This window comes from Gigantopelta aegis, chromosome 9 (genome assembly GCF_016097555.1).
Source record: "Gigantopelta aegis isolate Gae_Host chromosome 9, Gae_host_genome, whole genome shotgun sequence".
NCBI classification, from domain to species: domain Eukaryota; kingdom Metazoa; phylum Mollusca; class Gastropoda; order Neomphalida; family Peltospiridae; genus Gigantopelta; species Gigantopelta aegis.
Genome location: NC_054707.1, coordinates 48,518,248 through 48,542,027, shown reverse-complemented (window position 1 = coordinate 48,542,027; position 23,780 = coordinate 48,518,248). Strand labels below are relative to the sequence as shown.

Here is a 23,780-nt window from a genome sequence, read left to right as displayed (position 1 = left end):
TGCTGTGCATCACGCCACATAGCTGTATTCGTCTGTCGTGTTGGCCATTCTCTCTAAATACTGTTTGTCTATCAGTGTCTCTATGCACTTCTTTATCATTGGCACACTCGGGTTGAACCGTGCACGGGACTGGCTGATCACCTGTTGAGAAAAATAAGAAAGCATGAAGAAAATGTTTTTGTTTTCATTCATACTTAACCTGACCTCACAATTTGGGGCATTTCTATCATCCCCCACCCCACCATGCTATGGACTGGTCCATTAATCAGAAATGACCTTAAACATAAAAGAGTGACTGGGACTGTCAGAAAAGTACTATGTCCATACATTTTCATCCACAACTGTCGATGCAGGTGAAACATTTCATTTTATTTCAACATATAACTAATGAAGGTTCAAGCATGAAGTCCTGAACACACACCTCAGCTATCTGGGCTGTTTGTCGAGGACAATGAGTTAGTGATTAAAGAGAAGAAGTCGGTGCATTAACCTACACATATCTACTGAATCAGTAAAACTTCCCTCTAGATGGGAGTCGATACCAGGATGTGAACCCAGTACCTACTAGACATTAATCTGATGGCATAACCCAGAGTTCGACAAATCCGCTAGCCCGACGCCCGTGGCTTGTGGTTTTTAAGTTCGGGCTAGTGAGAAACGCAAAACCACTAGCCCCTGCGGGCTAGTGGTTTCCCCCCTCCTCTCGTCATCGCTCGATCGTGGGTTTTTTTTTCTTTCTTTCTTTCTTTTTCTCTCGGCTGAAATTTCGTTTAATAAATTTGATTGTGACGTTTGTCATCGAATAATATCAACAACGCAATCAATATATACTAATAATCCACTTGAGCTAGGTCTGCAAACTGCAGTAACATGCTATCTCTACATCGTCACAGTTACAGCATGCATTGTTTACCTTTCCCTTTCAAGTTTCTGGCACAGGAAATAAAGTCTAATGACATGCGTGTTTTGATTGGTTAGACACGTCACGTGGTACTTAATCTCGCACATATGTTTTAGGCTAAGAACTTGGAAATCACCAATCGCGACGACAGGTTAATCTCAATCAAGTAAACCCCAGCCATGCTTTGAATTTCAGTGTTTGTTTTATTTACCTATTGTTTTCTAATTTAACACTTCGCTGACATGTGGTTATCGGCAATCAGGAAAACAATTTACTTTAATGGTAACCGCACATGCACTGACTCGGCTTGGCCTATTACATGTAGCGGTTTGGATAATACGTCACAGCTGCCGATACAAGATAATACCTTTTTTGTTCATCAATTAACAACGGATTAGATGTCGCCGTTATATTCGTTTGATATCGGTCTGACACGGGATAATGCCCTGTATTTGGCATCACCGTTCCTGGCGACATAAATAGTAGGCCCTAAATATATAACCCAACTACCAAATACACTGAACCATCTATTACCGTGTGTCACACTGTCGTATCCTCATTTAAATTTAATTATTTTGATAGTGTGTTTAGATACCAACCAAGAGTTTGCTCAATTATTTTTCCCTGGGGGGAGGGCAAAAACGAAAACGGGACAATGACGATGGATCACACTTGACAAAAGACAAAACGTACGACACGACAAAACTGAAAGTTACACGATTTAAGTGTTTGTTTTATTTTACTGTTATACTCGTAAATGTGTAATGTTACAAAAATTATATAAAAATCCAGTTATAATTGATCAGGAATTTGGGCTAGTGCTTTATCTTGGTGGGCTAGTGGTTTTCACAAACCCACTAGCCCTGTGGCTAGTGACTTTTCAAAATATTTGTCATACTCTGCATAACCACTACACCACCAAGGCCAGCAAAACACATAATATATTATATAATTAAAACACCTACCTCCTGAATTAAGAGATTATGCTTGAGTACTTTCCGTGCTTTCATGATTCGGACCACAGCTGCCTGCAGGTACATCTTGCGGTCTTCATCCACCGCTGAGTGAGCCATTTCAACCTCCTGTCACAAGAACATGCTACAGTAAATCATAGATCACACATGAAGGCATGCCAGTCAAAGTGTGAGTAGTTTCTTCAATAGCCACATTAAACATTACAATAGCCGGACTTCAAGGCAGTTCCATCTCAAGTCAGACCACTGGCCCTGCCTGAGATCGGACTTGGGATAGACATGCCAGAAAGGAAAAGAAATGTTTTATTTAACAATGCGCTCAACACATTTTATTTATGATTATATGGCGTCGGACATATGGTTAAGGACCACACAGATATTGAGGGAGGAAACCCACTGTCACCACTTCATGGGCTACTCTTTTTGATTAGCAGCATGGGATCTTTTATATGGACCATTCCATAGACAGGATAGCACATACCACAGCCTTTGATGTACTAGTCATGGTGCACTGGCTAGAGCGAGAAATAGCCCAATGGGCCCAGCGACAGGGATCGATCCCAAACTGAATGCGCATTAAGTGAGCGCTTTACCACTGGGCTACACCTCACCCCTGACATGCCAGGAAGTCTATTGATATATGGTTCTGGTTCAAGGCAGTCTCAATTTGGAATAATGACAGAACATATTCCTACATCTTTGTTGTGAAATGTACAGATAATAACTTGATTTACATGCCACACAAAACTACAACCAAATAATTGTATTTATTACTATTATATATTTATATTTAAAAAAGGGTGACCAAACGGTTAATGCTTGAAATCATAGTAGTTTAAATTTGAATAGTATCATCACACTGACAAATGACTGACTACCTGCTATTGTTGTGTTTTCTTTAACAGATCACCTGAACTCACTTTCTTTTCATCTATCTATTTCTTCTCCCGTCCCTCTCCCATCTGTAATTACATTCAATCAAACACCCTGTCACTAACCTGGCTCCATATCAACACTATTTAATTTTTACAAATGTTACTGAACTCCACTTTACAATAGAATTATTCACCTGTTGTGTTTCCTTCTGAACAGCTGTTGTTATCTTGAACTTTGTTCTTTTATTGTTATATGCCATATTTAATGACAGGGAAACTTGAGGAGTAATTTCTGCCTGAAACAAAAACAAACAAATAGTTTAGCTCATACTGTATCTTTAGTTAAAAAACATAGTTTAAAGTGAATACTCTACAAAAACAATTCTGCTATATCAAATTAAAAGCCCAGGAACCTTCAATATAAATACCAACAGGTAGTGTCAGCCAAGCATAATAGGGTCCATGGTTTAAATCAGATTCAAAAACATACCGTAAATCCTTCGACAGAAGCCTAGGCTTAGAACTATTTTTTTTTGCAATACTTGTTTACACAATACCCATATTTTCGAAGCAATCTTAGCCCCACGAAATCGTAAAATCATCGTAAGCTAGTGACATCATAGCCTACAATGTTTTTACGATTTCTTCGAAACTATGGGCCTGGCTACTATTCAAGGCAAGCTTCTATTTGTTTAAAGTTAAAGTTTTCTAACAAAGCCTTGCTGTCAGGTCATCTTCTAAAGTAGGCTTGTAAACCTTTTGGTACTTGTGGAACCTCTTACCTTACTGATAAATTAAAAATCCTTCTCCTTTCCTGTTGGTCTCGCCATGCAATGAGACTGATCAAGTATAACATGTTCATTAACATCACAAAGCTAGAATAGCATAAAGTGAGACCCATTTCACAAAACATCGTAATTTACGTCTGTGACTAGCAGTTATACCAGTGTTCGAGATTAAATTTTTTGGCCAGTATCCCAGTTGGATACTAACATTTCAAAATCTGGTATCCCACCTGAGAATTTAGTATTATATGTCATCCCGGTGGGATACTGGGTTCTTGAAGTCTGGTAACCAAAATTAAATTCTGGTATCCCGGGGATATCGGGATACCGTTAATCTCGAACACTGTATACCAGTCATATTTTTTACACGTTTGGCATCTATTTCACACAGAAAATTACATCATTCGGAAGATGGAGTATTTTAAGGACAACAGAAAATGAAATATGTATACCTCAAACTATATTATTTGTACTACTATATTAATAAGAATTGTGGTTTAGTCGTAGTTACATTTACATGCAAAACTAGCATTACGGTGTTTTGTGAAATTGGGCATAGACGTTTATGTAAGGCAGGCACCTATTCATGGCAGGCCTCTATGTGTTTTGGTAAAATATTCAGCCCATTGCCTTACTTGGACCTCCAGGATTTTTGCATCTACTAACGCCTGCAGCTGTTTAACGAGTTCTTTCTCGGGGAGCTGTGTGTGCTGCTCAATTTCCTTGAAGGACAGGCTGGTGGTGTTGCTGTACAGCAGCAGAATGGCCATGTGGAACGTGCCCATCGTCACGAAGTACACTCGCTTTGTGTAGTTGAATTTCATATCAACTGCAAAACAATTCATTGACAACAATTTCACTAGTTACGCAAATATATTTTGTATATAAACAGTAAAAATGAAATATCCATTTTCTTTTTGATAAAAAAAAGGAAGGAATATTTGTTTAATGACACCTCATCATATATTAAACTACGGCTATCTGAAGTCTAAGGTACCACACCACCATTTTTCACGTCGTTATTTCTGGCAGCAGCTTATTATAATCCGGTTTAGGAAACAGTTCTTCATTAAAATACACAACACTGAGATACCTTTTCAAAGTAGATTGACCACTGTTACAGTAGTATTTAGTATGTTGATTTTCTGCATGGAGATACAAATTGAAGAAGGAAATGTTTTATTTAACGACACACTCAACACATTTTATTTACAGTTATATGGTGTCGGACATATGGAAACCTGCTATGGCCACTTAATGGGCTACTCTTTTTTCGATTAGCAGCAAAGGGATCTTTTATATGCACCATCCCACGATAGGATGGCACATACATGTACCACAGCCTTTGATATACCAGTCGTGGTGCACTGGCTGGAGTGAGAAATTTACAAATTGAATACACTTCCTAAAAATAGCAGTCATGTAGTCGTTTCAACATTGCACTATTTTTCCACAGAATATATTCTGACAAAGAAATTGTTTTGATATGCATGAAAAAGTAAATGTTAGTGTGCAACCCTAACATATGACTATTTGTTTACTTGGCATATAGTGAGAGAAAAATTTATAGCCTTTAGGTTATGTTGTTAAAGAGATGCATGTACAATCATCTCATCTGCTGTTTAACTTGTGATTCTGTTACATTTTAATTCCATAATGCCCTAAAATACTGAAGCGGCCCCTGGCCTGCTTTGGCTCTTGCTTTAAATTCGATGTAGTTTAAAAGTGCTTATTTATCACGGTTAAATACTGCTGTATTCTAATTATGAAGTATTAAGGATGCTTGGTTGGAATTTAGGGTCACAGTGGAACGTATAAAAGTATTAAAATGTTAGTACTGTTCTCGATCTAATAAAATAATAGAAGTTATAAGTGTTTACAACATTTTATACTTAAATATCTTATTTGTTTATCTACCAACAATCTCTTCGTATTACTACTAGGTTATCTTGGGCATTCTTTACACTCGTAGAGGCAAGTAAAATGTAAGCCGATCTAAAGTGTTGTTAATTATACATTCTTATTTTTATATATATGCTATTTGACATTGGTGATATAAAGAATAATATTTATAACTAATCAGAAACTATTCTATAATTAAAGTTAAAGATGGGTTTTAATTGTGAATTTGAACCATATCCGGGTTTGGTTATATGATGTTGCCTCCCGATGTGTAATTGGAGGAACTTGGAAAATAATGACGTAATAGTGATGTAACAGGGAATAAATATTTGGCCGTTTGTATATAAATAACACATTTTATCTATTACAATTAATATTTATTTTAGGATTCTACTTATTTTATTATAGGATATTCTCGATCTGCGTTGAGAATATCATATTGATGCATTAGACAAAGCCTTTTATGGTTGTTTCTCGCCATACTGGCTAGGGACGAGTCATTGGTTGATTCTATCCAATGGCTATGTGTATTTGGTGTCACGTGATCATGAGTCAGGTCCGTGCAGCACTGAGTATAGACAGTCACAGTAAACGTTACATACTTACGACTTGCCTTTTCCTTTTCTTGAGCCTTTCGTTATCTTGAGACTTCCTTTTGGCACTTACAGGTTTGACTAATATGCATGTATTAATTATTATAATGTTTATCTCATTATTTTAGATATATGTAAATGTAATACATAATGTGGAAAAGTGTTTAAACGTCCATAATTAATGCTACGTAAATACGTTTTAATATTGAATTCACTAAAACACACTAAACGAATAAATATATATATGGACAAGTTAACTTTATAAACAGTAATTAAAGTAAAGGTGTTGGATATATACTATTAAACGTATAAAAAGAGGCGCAAGTTAATTGTATAAGCAGAATTAGTGATTAGTGTTGGATGAGGAGATGTCTAATTGCTGTAGTTTTATTATCCATTTGAGTGTCAGCTTATATTTTACCCATTTATTCACAGGATGAAGCCCAGGTACATGTAGTAGTGTTATCATCCTATACGGTTCATCGCCCACAGCGAAGGTGTGTAGTAGTAATATTGTCTATTTCTGAATTACAAGCGAAGGTGTTTCACGTGTCTTGACCAATGTATATGACTTGTTTCACCTGCGCTGTAACCGAGTATTTTATGTATATATATTTTCTTTTTGAAAATCGAACATTCCGGTTTGTATTCTGTAATGGTTTTTATTTTAATGTTTGTCATACAAACCCGAATGTTATTGTTTTATATTGACAGCATTTGAAAATGGGGAAGTTGTTTGTTTTGTAATCGAGTGACGTTGGCAATAATGTTGCCAAGTCTTTACTTGTTTTTTTTTTGTAAAACCACATTTAATTATCTTAAATGCATGTAATTATTTTGATGATTGTTTTTGGCACTAATGTCGCCGAAAAGTACAGGCCTCGAAATTCGGTGTTAAAAGGGCAGGCTATAATAGCCTTTAAAAATCTAGGAAATGAAGGGCACAAAGGCTAACCTAAAAGGCACAAAGGCTACGTTCATATATTTTCAAAGGGCACCAAGGCAGTCTTTTTTGGAAGTCAATTTAACCAGAAAAAAACCTTTTCAGCATTTATGGATTATTTTTAATATATATATATGTGTGTGTGTGTGTGTGTGTGTGTGTGTGTGTGTGTTAAATGAAGGTTGAGGGGCAGCAGCGATGATGTTTATGTCCCCCACCCCACTTTTTGACACCTTCTTACGCCGTGCCCTGGACCCAATCATTGGCGTTGTTAGAGACTGGACCCAGACTAGACATGCCTGGACGTTGGATATGTGCATAACTAATTTGTTTGAAATTTGAATCATTAACGCGTGCTCTTATTAGGTACCACGGTAATTGGTGACACACGAGATCGCATGACAGTACCGTAACGTGTGTGGCGATTAAATGGCTTTTATTACAAACTGCTAAATACTGTAGGCCTATAGAGGAAAATATATCGTATTATCGTAACTCCAGTCATCTCATACATTGTAGGTTTATTTTCCAAAAACAACGTGCGATCTCAACAAAACAATCAAGGATTTCTCTATACCACATGCACAGACTACAAGTCATCGCGTTTTTTTCCGCATGCAAAGGTGAAGATCATTTGAAGAAGACGTGGTACAATTTTCGTTGTTGGCTACTGCTTAGGCCTAGTACCCAGAATTTGTTAATATACACGGGTGTAGCCTGTAGGAAAATACCAAAAAGTGGGGTGGGTGGGCACACAGACACACATATAAAATTAATATATAAACCATCGATGCTGCTACAAAGTACCCCCTTCCCCGCTTCCTACGCCAGTGATGTATAGGCCTATCAACTGCTGAGCATGGGTAATAATTAAATAAACGGAATATTCAAGAATAACCACAAACATTAAACAGTTCACATTTATTTCCGTGTTTCAGTTAATTGGGAATACATTAATTTAGGTGATTTTAAGATGGGTCCGTTCAATAGGCTAATACACATTAAAACTATAAGTCCGTCCCACAGGGAACGCCTTTTTTTATTACTATGAAATTTACTACAGGTTATTCATTTCTAGGCCGATTGATTTGTAAAGTGCACACAAAATTAGTATTGTTTTGTTATTTCCAATACACTTTTACTTTTCTTGTTACGTCAAACAAAACTGAAATTAATAGCAAAAAACATTTTTTTTATAGAATGATGGGACAGACTTTTTTTTAATTTCAAAATTTGTCATGAAGAATATCGATAACAACAGCCCCAAGTTCAGCCAGCAAATGTTTGTTTTCGTGAACTATTTGACTGGTTCTCAACGTGGCCATTTGGTTTATTGTGAAGCGCATAAACCAGTCTAGCGGACGTTTTTCCGCTCGGTCTGGTTGAACGCAGCTGACGTTTAAATACTAGTAGCTAATAATAATAGTAGTAATAATAATAATAATAATAATATTAATAATAATAATAATAATTTTTACCTATAATAATGAAAAAGTTTTGGCAATTTTTGTCCCTCTTCCTCCCGTAGGCATGGTTTAGCCTATTTAAAAAAAAAAAATTGCCCCGGGATTCTTTTTCGGCTATTTAAGTTTTTTTTCGTAAATGTGCGACGTTAAAACTTTCGGCAAGTTACGGTGGGTACGTTTCAACCGTAATTTATCATTTGTTACGTTCGATGTGCAATTATAATACATGACCAAGAAACTGTATACAAACACTACCGAGGAACATTGAATTTGTGCATTTTTAATGTTTTAAAATAAAAGTTAGGGTTATACAAGTTTTAAAAAACCACACATACACAAAAGGGGCACCACGGCAGGTAATTAAAAGGGCACGGTTATTCATAGCCGTAAAGTAACTGGTATTTTTGAGGCATCATGGCAAAGGCACATGGCAGTACGGCAAATGCCATGGAGCCGTCGTGAATTTCGAAGCCTGAAAGTATATGTATATTTTTGAAGGAAAGTATTATGCCAGTAACTTGGCATAATTGTGTGATAATGGTTTAAATGAGTATATATATATATTGCTATGTAATGACATTTGTAATTTATTTTTATGATTAAGTCGAGGTTGTTAATTATTGTTATTATTAGTATATTTATCATTTGTAATTATTTTTACAGAACCACGCGTATGGTGTGATAGAGAGAATAAACCCTCGAACCTTTCCCAGCCTTGTTGTGTTTCTTTTGGGGAATACTTTCGAGTAGGCTACAGTGATTTCCCTAGAAATTTCACAAAGCATGGTAGACCAAACACTTTTGGGGCATTTTCACCATTTTCGGGGCACTTGTTTTTCATTAAAAATACACAAAAATTAACTGAAATAAACATTAATGTAATTTATGCACTTGGCTTTAATAAATGAATGGCAAAAGATATAAAAGGCATACTTTATTAATTAATAATACCTTTTTGGGTGTTTTATAAAGGCAATTTTAGAATTAATTAGTGAAAAAGGCTTATTTAATCTCATGGCAGCATGGTGCTGATTACGGCAAGATGGTGCTAGACTATTGACTATTGCTACAAGACACAATAATTGGTCAATAACACGCGTCGCGAAAATAAAGCGATCAATCAACTCAATGTGAACGATTTGCTTTATTTGTGTTTTGTGAAATAAATGCTTATTCTCCAACTTCTGTGATGTGTTTTTATTTGCATTTCTAGTGTTATCTAGTATTTTGTTATATCTGGATTTTAAATAGACCTTAACTCTTCTAAGACCCTGAAGAGAACGCTTCCTGCTCGGTTACATTATTTCAAATTATCACTGGTGGGGCTCGGAAACATAATTGTTCGAGGCACCCGTATTTTGCCACACACTATCCCAAAACCATTCATCCTGTGCCATCTTATTGTTTTAACCTGCTATTTAAAAAAAACCCCAAAAACATAAGCTACTTCTACCAAAAATGGATATTTCAACTCTTTAAGAGAAAAATCTATTGCTGTTTACCATAATTTGTTTTTTTAGTAGCAGCAAGAAGTAATGGTAGGAAACACACGGAGACCAATGACCGAACCAATTCAAAGCACAAACTATCAAACTAGGCTAAATCCCACAGATTATTCCTATACATATGATTTAATATGAACTTTGTCATTGCTGTGTTAACTTTGCCATACATATACATGAATAAATATTTGACAATAAACTTTGCTTACCGCTACAAAAACTATGCATCCATGTCAGTTTTCTTCCATTAAAACTTTTGTTATAAAAATCTTCAAACTAAAACAAAATTCAACACATATAATTAGATAAAAACAAATTTAAACCAACCTTCTTAAAATGAAAATAGACAAAATCCATTAACTACAAAAACCACCACAAATACACACTATTATTGTAGATGTCAAGAAAAACATTACATGCCTTTATGCATATTTTTATATAAATAAAAGGTGACAATATCACAAAAAAACATTTGTTTTATTTTGAAACAGTTATCATATTCCTGTATTTTACATATATGGTATGACAGTTTCTGAATTAAAATAAGTTTTTATTTTATGTTTAATTGATCAAATTTGATATTAAAAAAGCAATCTTTAAAATGTTTAAAACTTTCTACCAGCATATTTACATAAAAATAAGTATATGGCATTTCAGATCAAAGAAAATACACTTTGTAAAATGTTTATGGAAAAACAAAAGCTGAATTTTTTTTTTTTTTTTTTTTTTTATAGACCTTACCATGCTGACACTTCTCTCCAATTCCTGAGGTATTGCAAAAGTTGGAAGGTTAGTCTGACCAATGGGCCATGCACCAGCCTAAAAATAAATGGACAATACTTTGTAAACAATTCACTCTAAAACATACACACTGAAGACTCATTTTAATATCACGAAATAAGCAGGTTATCATTCCACTCTCTTTTAATATTTCTTAAATTCTTATCACAAACTATTTTTGTATACAAACTGCTCCTGAAAAACTAATAATCATAACGAAAGTCATGTCTTGTTATTACACAGCACTGTAAACAACCTTTTGTAAGAAATATACCAATCTTTACCTGTAAGACCAACATAGAAAAGCCAACACCTAGATCAACATTGTCAGTTCTGAGAGAGTCTGAAAACTTGGTGTTGAGATCGTTGCTAATCGTCATGTCGGTGAACATGCGGTGCAGCTTGTTGGTGAATTCATATCCACAGGCTTGCTGTAAGACAACGAATGTAATCAACAGTAGACTTAAAAAATATGTTAATGGACTTATAGTGTACATTATGTATGAATGTGGGAGAGGGAGAGGGAGGGAGAGAAAGAGAGCGAGAGAGGAGTCAAACTAGTTTTAAGTGGTTGTCATACTCATAGATGGGTGGCATTCATATATATATTTTTAAAAATGTGACTCAACATGACTGCAATTATTACTAATACAAAGTAAGGCTTGATCAGTAAGCATTAGCCTACATGTACGTCTTATTTCTGAATGTAAACCTATACTAGTGCTTCTATTCGTAACTTTATTGCTAAATGAATACAAAAAATTAATTAAACACTGAGACTGACAAAAAGTGAATGGCCATTTAGGACTAAACATCTAACATTTAATGTATGATAAATAGCTTTAGTGAAAATTACAGCTAACTTGAGACTAAACCTCTCATTACTTACCTTCAGTCTGTTGATCATTGCTTCCTCGGCATCCATGGGAGTAAACCTCTAATTACTTACCTTCAGTCTGTTGATCATTGCTTCCTCGGCATCCATGGCAGTAAGCCTCTAATTACTTACCTTCAGTCTGTTGATCCATGGGAGTAAACCTCTAATTACTTACCTTCAGTCTGTTGATCATTGCTTCCTCGGCATCCATGGAAGTTGACTGGCTGTAGATTAATCTCTTGGCTAACATCCGCGAGTAAAACTGGTAAAATCAAAACCACAAAATAATCAATACAAGATATTTTATCATCAATAAACTTATTATGTATTTATTATTTACTGTAAATAAAGAAAATACTGTGTCAAGATAATATTGTCTGGGACAGGGATACATTAAAATGTGTATTTTTATTAATTAAAGGCATCTGGAAAATACAAATTAAAAAAAATCACACTGTAAAACTAAAATGCTGAGTTGTTGGCATTTTTGATTTGTATTTTATTTTTGTTGGTGGTGTTATTGATTAAAAATATGTGTCAAGTACATTGATAGCATTTTCACATTATCTTGCTGGCATTAATTTGATGATTTACGATACGGTATGCTTATTATTACATTACAATATACACGTATAGAGATTCCTTTGGTACATCAAACTTAATACTTAATACAGTAATTAAAACAAGAATTCCTGACAATAGTAAGAAAATTAGCCAATGCTGTATCATACACATATGCTAAAAATGGCTAATATCTCCAATTCTAACTTTCTCAGCATTAAATTAATTTAAATTGTCGTTAATAAGACTCTTTTTTTCTTCTTTGGTATAAGATTAATGTAGAAAAGTATATTCTTTATCACTGTCAAAAAAACAAAAAGGTTAAAAGATCAAAATGTTAAAAAATATATATTGTGACATTTATTTAACATAGTGGAATTAGGCAAAAATCAAGTAAATTTTGCACTGGGTTGGTTTTTTCCCCACAATTAATGTCTGAGAATAGCTGTTAATAATCTTATTTGTATATTTCTGTTTTCTTGAAGGACCTACCCTTTGAAATATGTCCTTATCATCAAGATATTTGAACACAGTTATGCAGCTGGTGAGCTTGTCATCTAGCTCGGTCTCGGAGGTACCTTTAGAACTTTTCTTCAATAAAGTATCACAGTATTTGGCCAGCTGAAGGAGAAAATCACAACACATTCTCTAAGAAACTCTACCAAACAGAACAGAAATGACATGTCACCAAACTTCTTTTGCTGTTGATGGATAGGATACAAATCCACTTTTGAAAAAGTAAAGTTCAATAATGAGTCGAAATGATACACTGTCCAGTCATGTATAATAAAACAAAATGCAAAATTTGTGATGAATTGATTAAAACAGATGACAATTACATAGTTTTTTCAAAATTAACTTTTCTTAATATGTATAGTCATGAGGAATAATTAACATGAGTGTAGGTGGCATGATATAGACATTATGTTCAATAAATTTCATTTAATTTATTGAATTTGTTGTTTGTTATACCTCACTAAAATAGGTTTATTGTTAGCACATAGATTGGTATCGAGCTCACTTTCTTTGTAAACAGTTTGTCTTTAAGGCACTGACATCCCTATTAGTGATAATATACTCCCAGAAAAAAGTTCCTGTACATGTATTGCACAAGATATATATATTTAACAGTATTGAAGAAAAACCAAATGGTTTTCAAGAAATTATTTATTGATAATTCCTAAACATTACGATATGATTTTCATAATTATGGTGTGTCAGCAAGAGTTACAAACTGCAGCAATTTCTAAACTTTACATTTGTTTTGAGACCATTTTATTTGGTATACCGGAACATTTTTCCACAAGTAGACAATACATTAATTTCATTGCCAATGATCTTAAGCAGGAGAAACAAAACAAAACATGTCTTATAAAACTGATCACTTACTAATTCTGGAGAACGACACGCATACTTCGGGTTGGTTCGGTGGTTAATTGCTGCAGCACAAGCCTGAGAATAAAAACAGACTGATGAAATCTAGCCTATTAATACGAGTACTACAAATCAATCAAGAAAATCTACACTGGAGGAACAGTTGACACTTAACCCCTTCAAGTCTTACGTCATGTGGCATTAAAGGCACCCCCTCAAAGTTCCCAAGTCATATTTGCCCAAGATAGCCCCCCCCCCCCACCCCCTCACTTGACAATCGGGAGATGTAACCGTTACATAATTCAACTGGGCTTTTAGATTATAGTAGCCCCACTCCCATGGCTAGTGATATTCGATGTTGGGCTAGTAAATAACTAGTAACATCATGCCTGACAGCTAGTGAAAAAAAAGTTGTGAAATGCTGCATTTAAGTCTATTTTGTAAATATGACTATCCTGCCCCACCCACCTACCCAAATCTAAGGAATTTTAAGTTCTATCTCCCTCTTTGGGTGACATACATGTATCTGGTTATTCCTATTAGTAAAATTTGATTGGTTAAAGTAGGGCTAGTGAATTTTTAATCATGGCTAGTATTTCTTTAAAATCACTGATCCCGTAACTAGTGGATTTGTATAAAAATTCTAGAAGCCCAGAATTAAACTTGTAACAATCCAGCTAAGTGGGGAAAACAGTCTTTGTGTGTAAAGATTTAAAAATGAATTGATTAAAATTATACAATGGCCATGGTCCAAAAACAGTTCTGACATTAGTGTATTTAAAAAGATGTAATATCGCATGAAAAATATACAATATGAAGTTTCTAAATAACACAAACTCAAGACAGAAAAATAAAAACATGAAAGATATGTTATATAATTAAATATTTGATTACCTTATCCAAGGCACCAACAAACTGCTGGTCTCCATGAAACACACTCTGAATCAGTTCGGTGGATTTCTGATGTACCTCCAACATCGATTCAACAAACTGGTTAGGAATCTATATACAGGAAGAATGAAAAGATTTTATATATAGTGAATATATGAAGCACCAAACAATATACACTAATACAAACTTTATTTATTGCTGAGTAACAATTAATCTGTTTCAAATTAAAATTTATGTTTTAGAATTATTCATTAAAAGAAACAGATTTCCAAGAATAAGATTAGTAAGAATTGCCCTTTTAAAATGAAGAAAAGAAAGGAAGAAAATAAAAGAATTATGTTATTTACACCTTAGTATATTACATTTTGGGCCATTTGGTATCTAATACAGGACATTTCAACATTTGGTCTAGGAAACTCACTAGATAAGATTTAAATAAAATTAATAATAATAATTGTAACAAATTAATGTCTTTGCCACTGGTTTACGATAAGAAACCTGAGAGCATATTATGTTTTATAAAAATATTGCATGTTTTTATTTTTGACCTTGAACTTACATTATCACCCTTGAGATTTTTCACCGCCTCTAAGCCTGATTGTCTTATGTGGTTTTCGACCTCTTGAATGAGAACCCCAAGCCCTGAGTGAATGGGCTTCAGTAGTTTGTACATGTTGTTCAGATCTGTGGAGTCATAGAATAATAATAATAATAATAATAATAAAATTCTTTATTTTCAGAGGGTAAACACATTCAGTACAAGGTGACTGGTCTCCCATGAGGCCCTCTCTAATCTATACATGATATTATACATACATACATTCAAAGAAACAACATCAACATACATGTAATATGTATAGCATGAGGAACAATAGCACATATTATGAATATATAAATAATATTTAAATCAATTAGTTAAGAAACTTGAGTCAGTGATAACTCAATACATCATAATTATTCTAACAAACACAAAATCAACAACAAAGGTATATCTTAAAATTGATTATTATTTGAATAGTGCTTAAAATAACTGGATTTGAATGAGGCGAGGGATTGAGAATATTTTATCTTTGAAGGTAGTGTGTTCCACAGTTTAGCTCCCCTGCATGAAAAACTATGGCGATAAAATTCTGTTCTTGGTTTTAATTCATAAAGGTGATTATGTTGAGTTGACCTCAGATTTAAGGAGTGAATTTCTGAAGTTGTTTGAAACATTGTTTCTAGATATGATGGAGATAGTTTGTTGAGGACTTTGTAGACAAACTGGCAGGTTCTAAAGTCAATTCTCTCTTTGATTTTAAGCCATTTGAGAGAGCTAATTATTTCTGCAGTGGACATTTCTTTGCTTTTTTCAGTAATAAGTCTTGCAGCTTGATTTTGGATTTTTTGAAGTTTTCCTATAGAATGTTTTGAACAGGTTCCCCAAATTGTGGAGCAATAGTCTAAGTGAGGTAATATGTAAGAGCTGTAGAATATTAATCTGGTCTTTTGGTCAAGATATTTTCTGTTTTGTCGAAAAATGTATAATAAATAAGAAGATTTTTTAATAATGGCATTTATGTGGTTAGCCCATGTCAGTGTTGGGTCAATGTGTACACCAAGAAGTTTTTCAGAAGTGGAACATTGCACTGGTATGTGATCTACATATACAGTCAATGCTGTTGAGGTTTCTGCAATCGAGGTCAGTTTTTTAGAAGAACCAATAAGCATGATTTTAGTTTTATTTAAGTTAAGAGACATCTTATTATGGTTGCACCAAAGACTCACCTCATTCAAATCTAACTGGACATGTTTTTCTAACAGAGATATGTCATCAGCTACAGATGTGGAGCTTACATCATCAGCAAACAGATCCATGACACAATGCTTTGCATAGAGTGGCAGATCATTGATATATAATGCAAACAAAGTGGGGCCAAGTACTGATCCCTGTGGGATGCCATATGAGAGATTAAGAGGATCAGATCGGGCTTTGCCAAGAACAACAGTTTGTTTTCTACCCGAGAGATATGATTCAAACCATTTTAGAGATTTTGAATCAAAGTGATAGATGCTTAGTTTCTTCATGAGTATATCATGATCTATCATGTCAAATGCTTTTTTAAAATCAATGAATGTAGCTGAGACAAATTTACCATCATCTACTGACTTTTGCCAATTATTAACAATTCTAAGTAGAGCTGTTTCACAGGAATGTTTGGTTCTAAATCCAGATTGGTATTCATAAAGGAGTTTGTATTCTTCGAAGAATTCAGATAATGCTTTATGCACATGTTTTTCCATTATTTTAGACATTATTGGCAATATAGAAATTGGTCTAAAGTTTTCACACTTTTGTCTATCCCCAGTTTTAAATAATGGAGTTATTTTTGCATGTTTCCATTGCTCAGGAAATATCCCTGATGTTATGCTGTTGTTGATGATGGTTACAAGTGATGGGGTTATAACAGCTGAAGCCAATTTAACAAAGTGTGGTCCTATGTCATCCAATCCCATTGATTTTTTTACATCACAGTTCTGAAGTTGTTCAAATACAAATGCACTTGAGACTAGTGGAATGGTGAACTTGACAGTAATTGGTATTTTACTATCAACAAAATCTGATAATTGTTTAAAGGTGTTGTTATTGGAAGGTGTAATGGTTGATTTTGCCTGTTCAATTACATTGATAAAATAATGATTAAAGTGATTACATATGTTTTGTTTGTTTATTACTTGGTGGTTGCTGTCATCCTTAATGGAGGCTATGGAAGTGTTATCTTTGGGATTAAGATTTCGAAGAATTTTGTGAATGGCAGCTGGGTTTGATGTGTTTTCTTTAACAGCATTTCGCAGGTAGTTTGTTTTAGCTTTGTCAATCAATGAGTTGACTGTATTACGCCAATATTTGAATTGCCGTTCTTTTTGTTGTTTTTTGCAAAGGTCTCTCATTTTCATAGCACCTAGAACACCGTCAACATCTCATACAAACACAGGTTTCAGTGTGCATGCTTACATACACTAGCAACATTTCACTGGAAAGTAACCTCAATTATAAATATATTAAAATGTTAACATATTATTCAATGTTTGAAAATAAGCACTTGTACGCTTGTCCCGACAAGAGAAAATCTGGCCAGACATACAAACGGTATCATAATGAACAAGTGAAAATGTTCAATGCAGTTTTGTTCTGTGCAATCAAAAAACATTATCACGGCACTTGAATATATTGGTCAATATAGGTGGACAAGTAGATTTCTACATGTACTAGTGAAACATTCCTTATTTCTATTGCTAATTATTATGTATGATACATTAGTAGAATTCCAATCTTACAACATTTTCATTTTGACCAACATTTGTTTTGCTCATTACATGCGATTAATAAAAATCTGTGGAATTTACATTTGAAAACCACATTAGCATTATTGAAACATGTCACTACATCCTAGCAACATGCATGATAACTGTTAAACAGGGTAAAATTGCATACCAAAACATCTTGGAAATTAATTGATATATTTTTTAAATTTTAGTTCGATGATAGCAAGAGAAATGCACATGAAATACAGTGTCCAGTTTCAAAACATTCAAACCCATAACCACCTAGTTTGAACTTATAGTCTGTTAATTACGTACCCTCAAATTATTTTTTGGTAGAAAACCTAATAGGATAAATAATATTTATATTATACGTAACAGTTTGAGCTTGTAATTAAGTAGGTTACCTTTTCTTTTCTCAAGATGAACCATAGCGCGACATTCCACATGTAGGAACTGAAGATGGTCGGCAATCATTCTCTGCTGACATTCGTGAGTCACTTTGTTATACGAGCTGGGATGTAGAAACTTACGACTTCGAAAGTCTTCATTGTCCAGTTTTTGTATAACCTGTGACAGAACATTATTCAGATAGAGACCCACAATTATGCACAAGAAGACTTAATAAGGGGGGTGGGAATTCACTGGCATAATTAGTGACCGACTTGAAACATGAACTATAGTCCTTTTATTCGATCTTTGTCTACTTGTAGACTACAAGAATGCACTCTAGTTTGACAAAAATGACATAACACTGATGTCTTTTCCAACAGGAATGGTCAGCATAGCAACAAATGGTGAAAATAATCCTTGGAAAGAAACTAGTAGCCATAGTCTCAAGTTTTGCAACAGCCAAGCAGACATGCAGAATAGATCTACACCAAACAAAGTACAGTTTACACATATAGTCACCATATTTTTAACATTAAAAAGTGATTGACAATGGTCTTGTGTTGTGTTATATAATTTCATTTCAATTAAACTTTATTAAACTGAATATTTTAGAAATTTAGATGTTTTCCGGTATTTTGTAGAACAAAATCTCAGTGATATCAGCATACATCTTGTGTGTCATAAACAAATACAAACAGATTTAATGTCAAACAATTCAGTGATTTCTGAGGATGTCATTAGATAAAATGTAACTTCAAGCCTACCTTTTCCATGTATTCTGAACAGTTGCATGCATCCTTCAGTTTTGACGCTTCCTGTCTGTAGTAATCACCAGTCTCTTGCAGAAATGGGGTTTCAAACAATTCCTCATACAGCTAATAAAAGAACAAAATATTATATATCTACAAAAAACATTCAACATTACCTATTAATGGCTCTATCGTGTGCAGGCACACGATACTCAGGCACATGATACTCAGGCACATGATACTCAATCACTCAAGACTTTCACTTTAATAGAAACTGACATCCGTTGATTTCACGTACAAATTAAAATGTTATACAACCAAAATGTTTAAAAGTAGACAGCTATATCTACTGAACAGTGATGTGTATAACTGAAAGCATCAAGAGTAGTCATCAGCAACAGCATAACATATAATAATGGATACTCTGTATAAATTTAAATGTATTTTTCATTCAAAACCAATAATTTGCTGTTTGCAAACAAAACTGAATCCTTAGCCTTCAACAATTTTATTTTCAAATAGTAAGTTTGCACATTTCAAATTACACTCCAAGACCCAAAGAAAAAAATAATCATAAAACACATTGCTGAGACAACATCTGAAACAAATATTACTCTTTCTCAACACTTATTCATTATTACCTACCTGCATGGAATATTTCTTCTTGTATTCCTCAACATTGACAAAAGAGTTGATGACACCATGGATAACTGTTTGATTCACAAAATTACCTCCCCTATCACTGAAACAACAACAACATAAGTACTAGTAGTTGCTTGCAAGGTAACAAACTAAAAATAAATAACTTTTGAACATTTAAAGGAGATAAACATCAAACTCAATATAAGTATCACTTCAAATTTGTAGTTACGGTAAATATTCTTTTAATATACAGAGGGCATTTCAGTTGATAATTCCTTAGTTCTATGTGAAATGCAACACAACTTATGGTGTATAGCCATGATAGGTTTTGTCCAAATATTTTAACAAAAAAAGTTGGCAGATTTATTCTCAGTACTTTCTACTAATACCAGCAAACTTATTACTAATACCCACACACTTACTACTAATATTACAACAGTGATGTAACTAAAATGTACTAACTTTTTTATTTCCTGCAGGATAAAGTTTAGTAACTGTCCTTTCAGAGGTTCGATCATAAGTCGTTTCCACGTGTCCAAAGCCAGCTGAAATACAGTAACATGTTTTATTTCATTAACAGTACAGTCAAACCTGTCATAAGCAGCCACACTAGATAGTCAAAAGTGGCTTTTTAAGACAGGAGGTAACTGAATACATGTGCCACTTTTACAGTCTTTAAAATGTTTGTAGTTGCTTTTCTTCTTTTTTATCATCTGTACTGCTAATTAATGGATGTGTGTTCTGTAGTTTACTGTAAATCAACTTTCGACATGACACCTTCTTCAGAAATAATAAAATATAACTTGAATGTATTAATTTGTCACCAGGTTTTGTTCTCTAATCTCTACTTCATGTGATATATTGTCATAGATTAACCTACAAATGTTAAGCTTAGCTTAAGTTGAGAAAATTAGATGCATTCCAGTCACTTCTTAACAAATACTATAGAAATTTTTTGACTGATTAGGTACTAGTATCTGTGAAGGTACGAAGATTGCTTATTTTCTGTTCTTTATCACTGTTGTTTTTAAATAACCCTTTTACAGATCAGTAAACATTTATTGTGGCTGTTAACAACAGGTATTTAGTCTACTCCTTTAATTTGTTCGGGTTCATAAATACTGTAAACTGAATTAATTTTTATGAAATAGGTGACTTTTTTGTGAATATGACATGAAAATTTCATGAAACGACTAACCTGGTTTTCAGCACACACTAACATGGAAAATAATACACATGTATAAACTGTGTGACAAATCCAAAATTTATATACAAGCATTGTTTTCCTGGTTTACAGAACACTTGGCAATATTTTCAACATCTACCTGTGATTAAACTTTTCATATCTTATTAATACCTCTCCAATTTCCAGCATATGGTCTAAACTTTCCAAAGCAAAACCACCGTAATTTAAATCTGCATCACTGACTTTCTGTTTCTTGATATAAGTAGAATTCAAATACCTGAAAAAAGAAAAAAACCTGTTGTAGGCTGTTTATTATGTATAACAGAAATACATTTAGTATACAAGCTCCTAAACCAGACTACTGAACATTTCATAATGCCATAGAGCACTTGCAGCAACTGAATACAGGGCTACTACATCACTTGTATATTCTACACAATATTAAATGTCAATTATATTAAAATAACAAACTGACACATTAAAGAAGTTATGAAGCTTCAGCCTGCAAAGCTACTAGTATCAACACAAAATGCATTCCGAGAGAATGTTTACAGCAATATGTTTCCTACAGTCTTACAGAAAAAACCTGCTTAATTTTTATATTAGTAGCAAGGGATCTTTTATATGCATCATCCCACAGACTGGATAGAACATACCACAGCCTTTGATATACCAGTCCTGGTGCACTGACTGGAACGAGACTTTAATAAACATGTGCACGTACCCATAGAGCTGATTTAAGTAGCAGGATCCTTGGCTGTACTGCTCCCAGTGTTTGTGGTAGGTCGCCAGCAGATTCTCCCCTCCACAGCTCAGAACAGCCTAAAACACACGTTACGTATCCACGCTTTAAGCTACTGAATGCTAAATAGACATTTGGAAATGAAAACTTGTGAATTTGATGAAATATTTCACAGTAGATTCAGGACAAAATAAACCAACAACAGAACGTTTCATAAACAGGGAGAAAAATTTAATTTGGTTGCAACTATCATATATAATCAGGCATGTGTGCAGGGGGCTTGTGACCTCCCAAACCCCCTGCTGCTCAAATGAAAATTTATGGGGATTTTAAAATATATTTTCCAGGGGAGTACGACTCAAATGCCCCTAGAAAATATGCTTGCCATTTTGTTTTATAGGGAAGATTAAGTATTTATTATTAGCATGGATTAAACTAAACAGCTACAAGCAGCAGGGATGACGATAACATTGGACAAAAAATCTAAAAACAATGCAGTCATAATTACAGATAAGGGGTGCAGGGATTTTATCAGAGGGATTCTAGACTGTGGCAAGCCAAATTAAAAGTGAGGGTCAAGTGATGCTCCCTCGGACAATATAGTGAAAAAAGGGAGAAAAATTGCTTGAGTGTATGCGTGTGTTGCTTGAGTGTGTGTGTGTGTATGTGCTAGTATTTCGACACCAAAGCTCTCTGGACATGCGCCTGGGGTTACTGTTAATGTGTCACCAATAATAAAAGTAAATTTGCTACAGTAAAACCACCAATCTACGTGTGCCAATCAGAAAACAATCCCCTAATTTTACTTATCAGTTTTCGGCGAATCAAGACAATTGAATTCACACCTATTTGGTGGCCTGGCACTGTATACATGTACTTACTGTGTTCAGACGGTTCAGATGTGATTCAAGGAAACTCTTCGTCTCCTGGTACAGTCTGTTACCCAGTGGTTCAGGGCAGGCCACACACAGCTGGTAGACATCAGTAGACAAAGATAAGGCAAACACATATACAAGTAAAACATTCTAGAAGTATTTTAAAATAATATAAACCATTATGCAATAAAATTAAAAATTCTGTCCATCCATGTAGCCATTTTAAAAAAGTTCTGCCTTCAAGTTATTAAAGATAAACTCTATGACATTGTCATGGTAGTACTGTAAAATCCAAATTAAATTAATCTTTCTGTTCCCTCACAAACAATAACTACTTTCAAACATATTCTAACATGTCACAGTTCTGCACATCTCTGAACATGTTGCACCAAAACATATTCCACTTATTAATGAATAAATATATCTAGGATATTTGTAAAGTGGTATTCCATAATGCCACCGACACATTTTGTAAGTGCAGCAAATGTCTGGCAATGAATTAAGATGAGTTAAGCTTAATGACTGCATAATTTGCTAAGAAATTGATTTGCTATGACAACATGTTTAATAGTTAGATTCTCCGTATATCAGTATGACAAAGACAAAGGACTCCAGTAAAATAAGGATATTGGAATCTGTCTGTCCACGTTGCTCTTGGCACTCGTCCGCAGGTGATGACACCTTTCACAGTTTCAAGGAGTGTTGCCCACGTTGAATTGAAATCAACACGACGTGGCTTCAACGACATAGTGCTCTGAAACATTAAAACACAAAATCACTACAAGTTCAGTTTGTTAGTTGCTAGTATTTTGTGCTTAAACAGTTAGGGCCAAATTTACAAAGCCTGTTTGTCTTACATGTGTTTAACTACGTACATTTCCCAATGCCTAAACACCCGCTCCTAAGAAAAACAGGCATCGTAAATTTGGCACTTATTGTTTTAACTTTTAAATATTTTCTGTATTTTTTCTCGACTATAATAAATTAGTTATTTACAGACACCTGGTATATAATAGGGCTGCACAGATAAAAAATTTGCATAGTTTTAAAGTTTTCACTTCCTATTTATTGCACGTTTATTTTACGCAAGAATATATAACATAAGACTGTGTTAAGGTTGAGTGGCATGTTCTTGCACAAAATAAATGATCAAATGTGGATAAAATTATGCAATTTATAAGTACTTCGATGGAGGGAAGGGAACATTTTGTTCATCAATAAACAAGCTGATATTTAGTCAGACTTTCTGACATGTTGCAATTTCATTTAAAATGAAATACAGTTGATATTTTTCCACTAAGCGCCAAGCCAAAAAATTTATTTGGATAAATAAATGTTTAAAAAAGATACCACAAGATGTCAACAAATTCCAATCTTGTTTGTAACAAAATAACTTTATAACAAAGCTCCTTAGGGCTAGCTCTGACACTTACCAAATTTGTCAGTTGTAAGCATTGAAAACAATT

At 34.1% G+C, this 23,780-nt stretch overlaps 1 protein-coding gene across 1 annotated transcript in view; it reads right to left on the bottom strand.

Moving 5' to 3' along the window:
* The window catches only part of LOC121380934 (cullin-2-like), a 32,762-nt gene continuing 8,982 nt past the window's right edge, over window positions 1-23,780 (bottom strand). Inside the window, exons 2-21 of the mRNA XM_041509975.1 lie at window positions 22,944-23,068; window positions 22,321-22,423; window positions 21,422-21,519; window positions 20,869-20,974; window positions 19,974-20,056; window positions 19,515-19,611; window positions 18,885-18,995; window positions 18,135-18,297; window positions 14,984-15,108; window positions 14,428-14,535; window positions 13,549-13,611; window positions 12,652-12,780; window positions 11,774-11,860; window positions 11,006-11,152; window positions 10,683-10,760; window positions 10,151-10,217; window positions 4,171-4,364; window positions 2,945-3,046; window positions 1,867-1,983; window positions 1-141 (exon numbers count right to left, since the gene is read on the bottom strand). Of these exons, the coding sequence (XP_041365909.1) occupies window positions 10-141; window positions 1,867-1,983; window positions 2,945-3,046; window positions 4,171-4,364; window positions 10,151-10,217; window positions 10,683-10,760; window positions 11,006-11,152; window positions 11,774-11,860; window positions 12,652-12,780; window positions 13,549-13,611; window positions 14,428-14,535; window positions 14,984-15,108; window positions 18,135-18,297; window positions 18,885-18,995; window positions 19,515-19,611; window positions 19,974-20,056; window positions 20,869-20,974; window positions 21,422-21,519; window positions 22,321-22,423; window positions 22,944-23,062 (2,229 nt within the window). The 5' untranslated portion in view covers window positions 23,063-23,068 and the 3' untranslated portion in view covers window positions 1-9. The remainder of the gene's footprint in view (window positions 142-1,866; window positions 1,984-2,944; window positions 3,047-4,170; window positions 4,365-10,150; window positions 10,218-10,682; window positions 10,761-11,005; window positions 11,153-11,773; window positions 11,861-12,651; window positions 12,781-13,548; window positions 13,612-14,427; window positions 14,536-14,983; window positions 15,109-18,134; window positions 18,298-18,884; window positions 18,996-19,514; window positions 19,612-19,973; window positions 20,057-20,868; window positions 20,975-21,421; window positions 21,520-22,320; window positions 22,424-22,943; window positions 23,069-23,780) is intronic.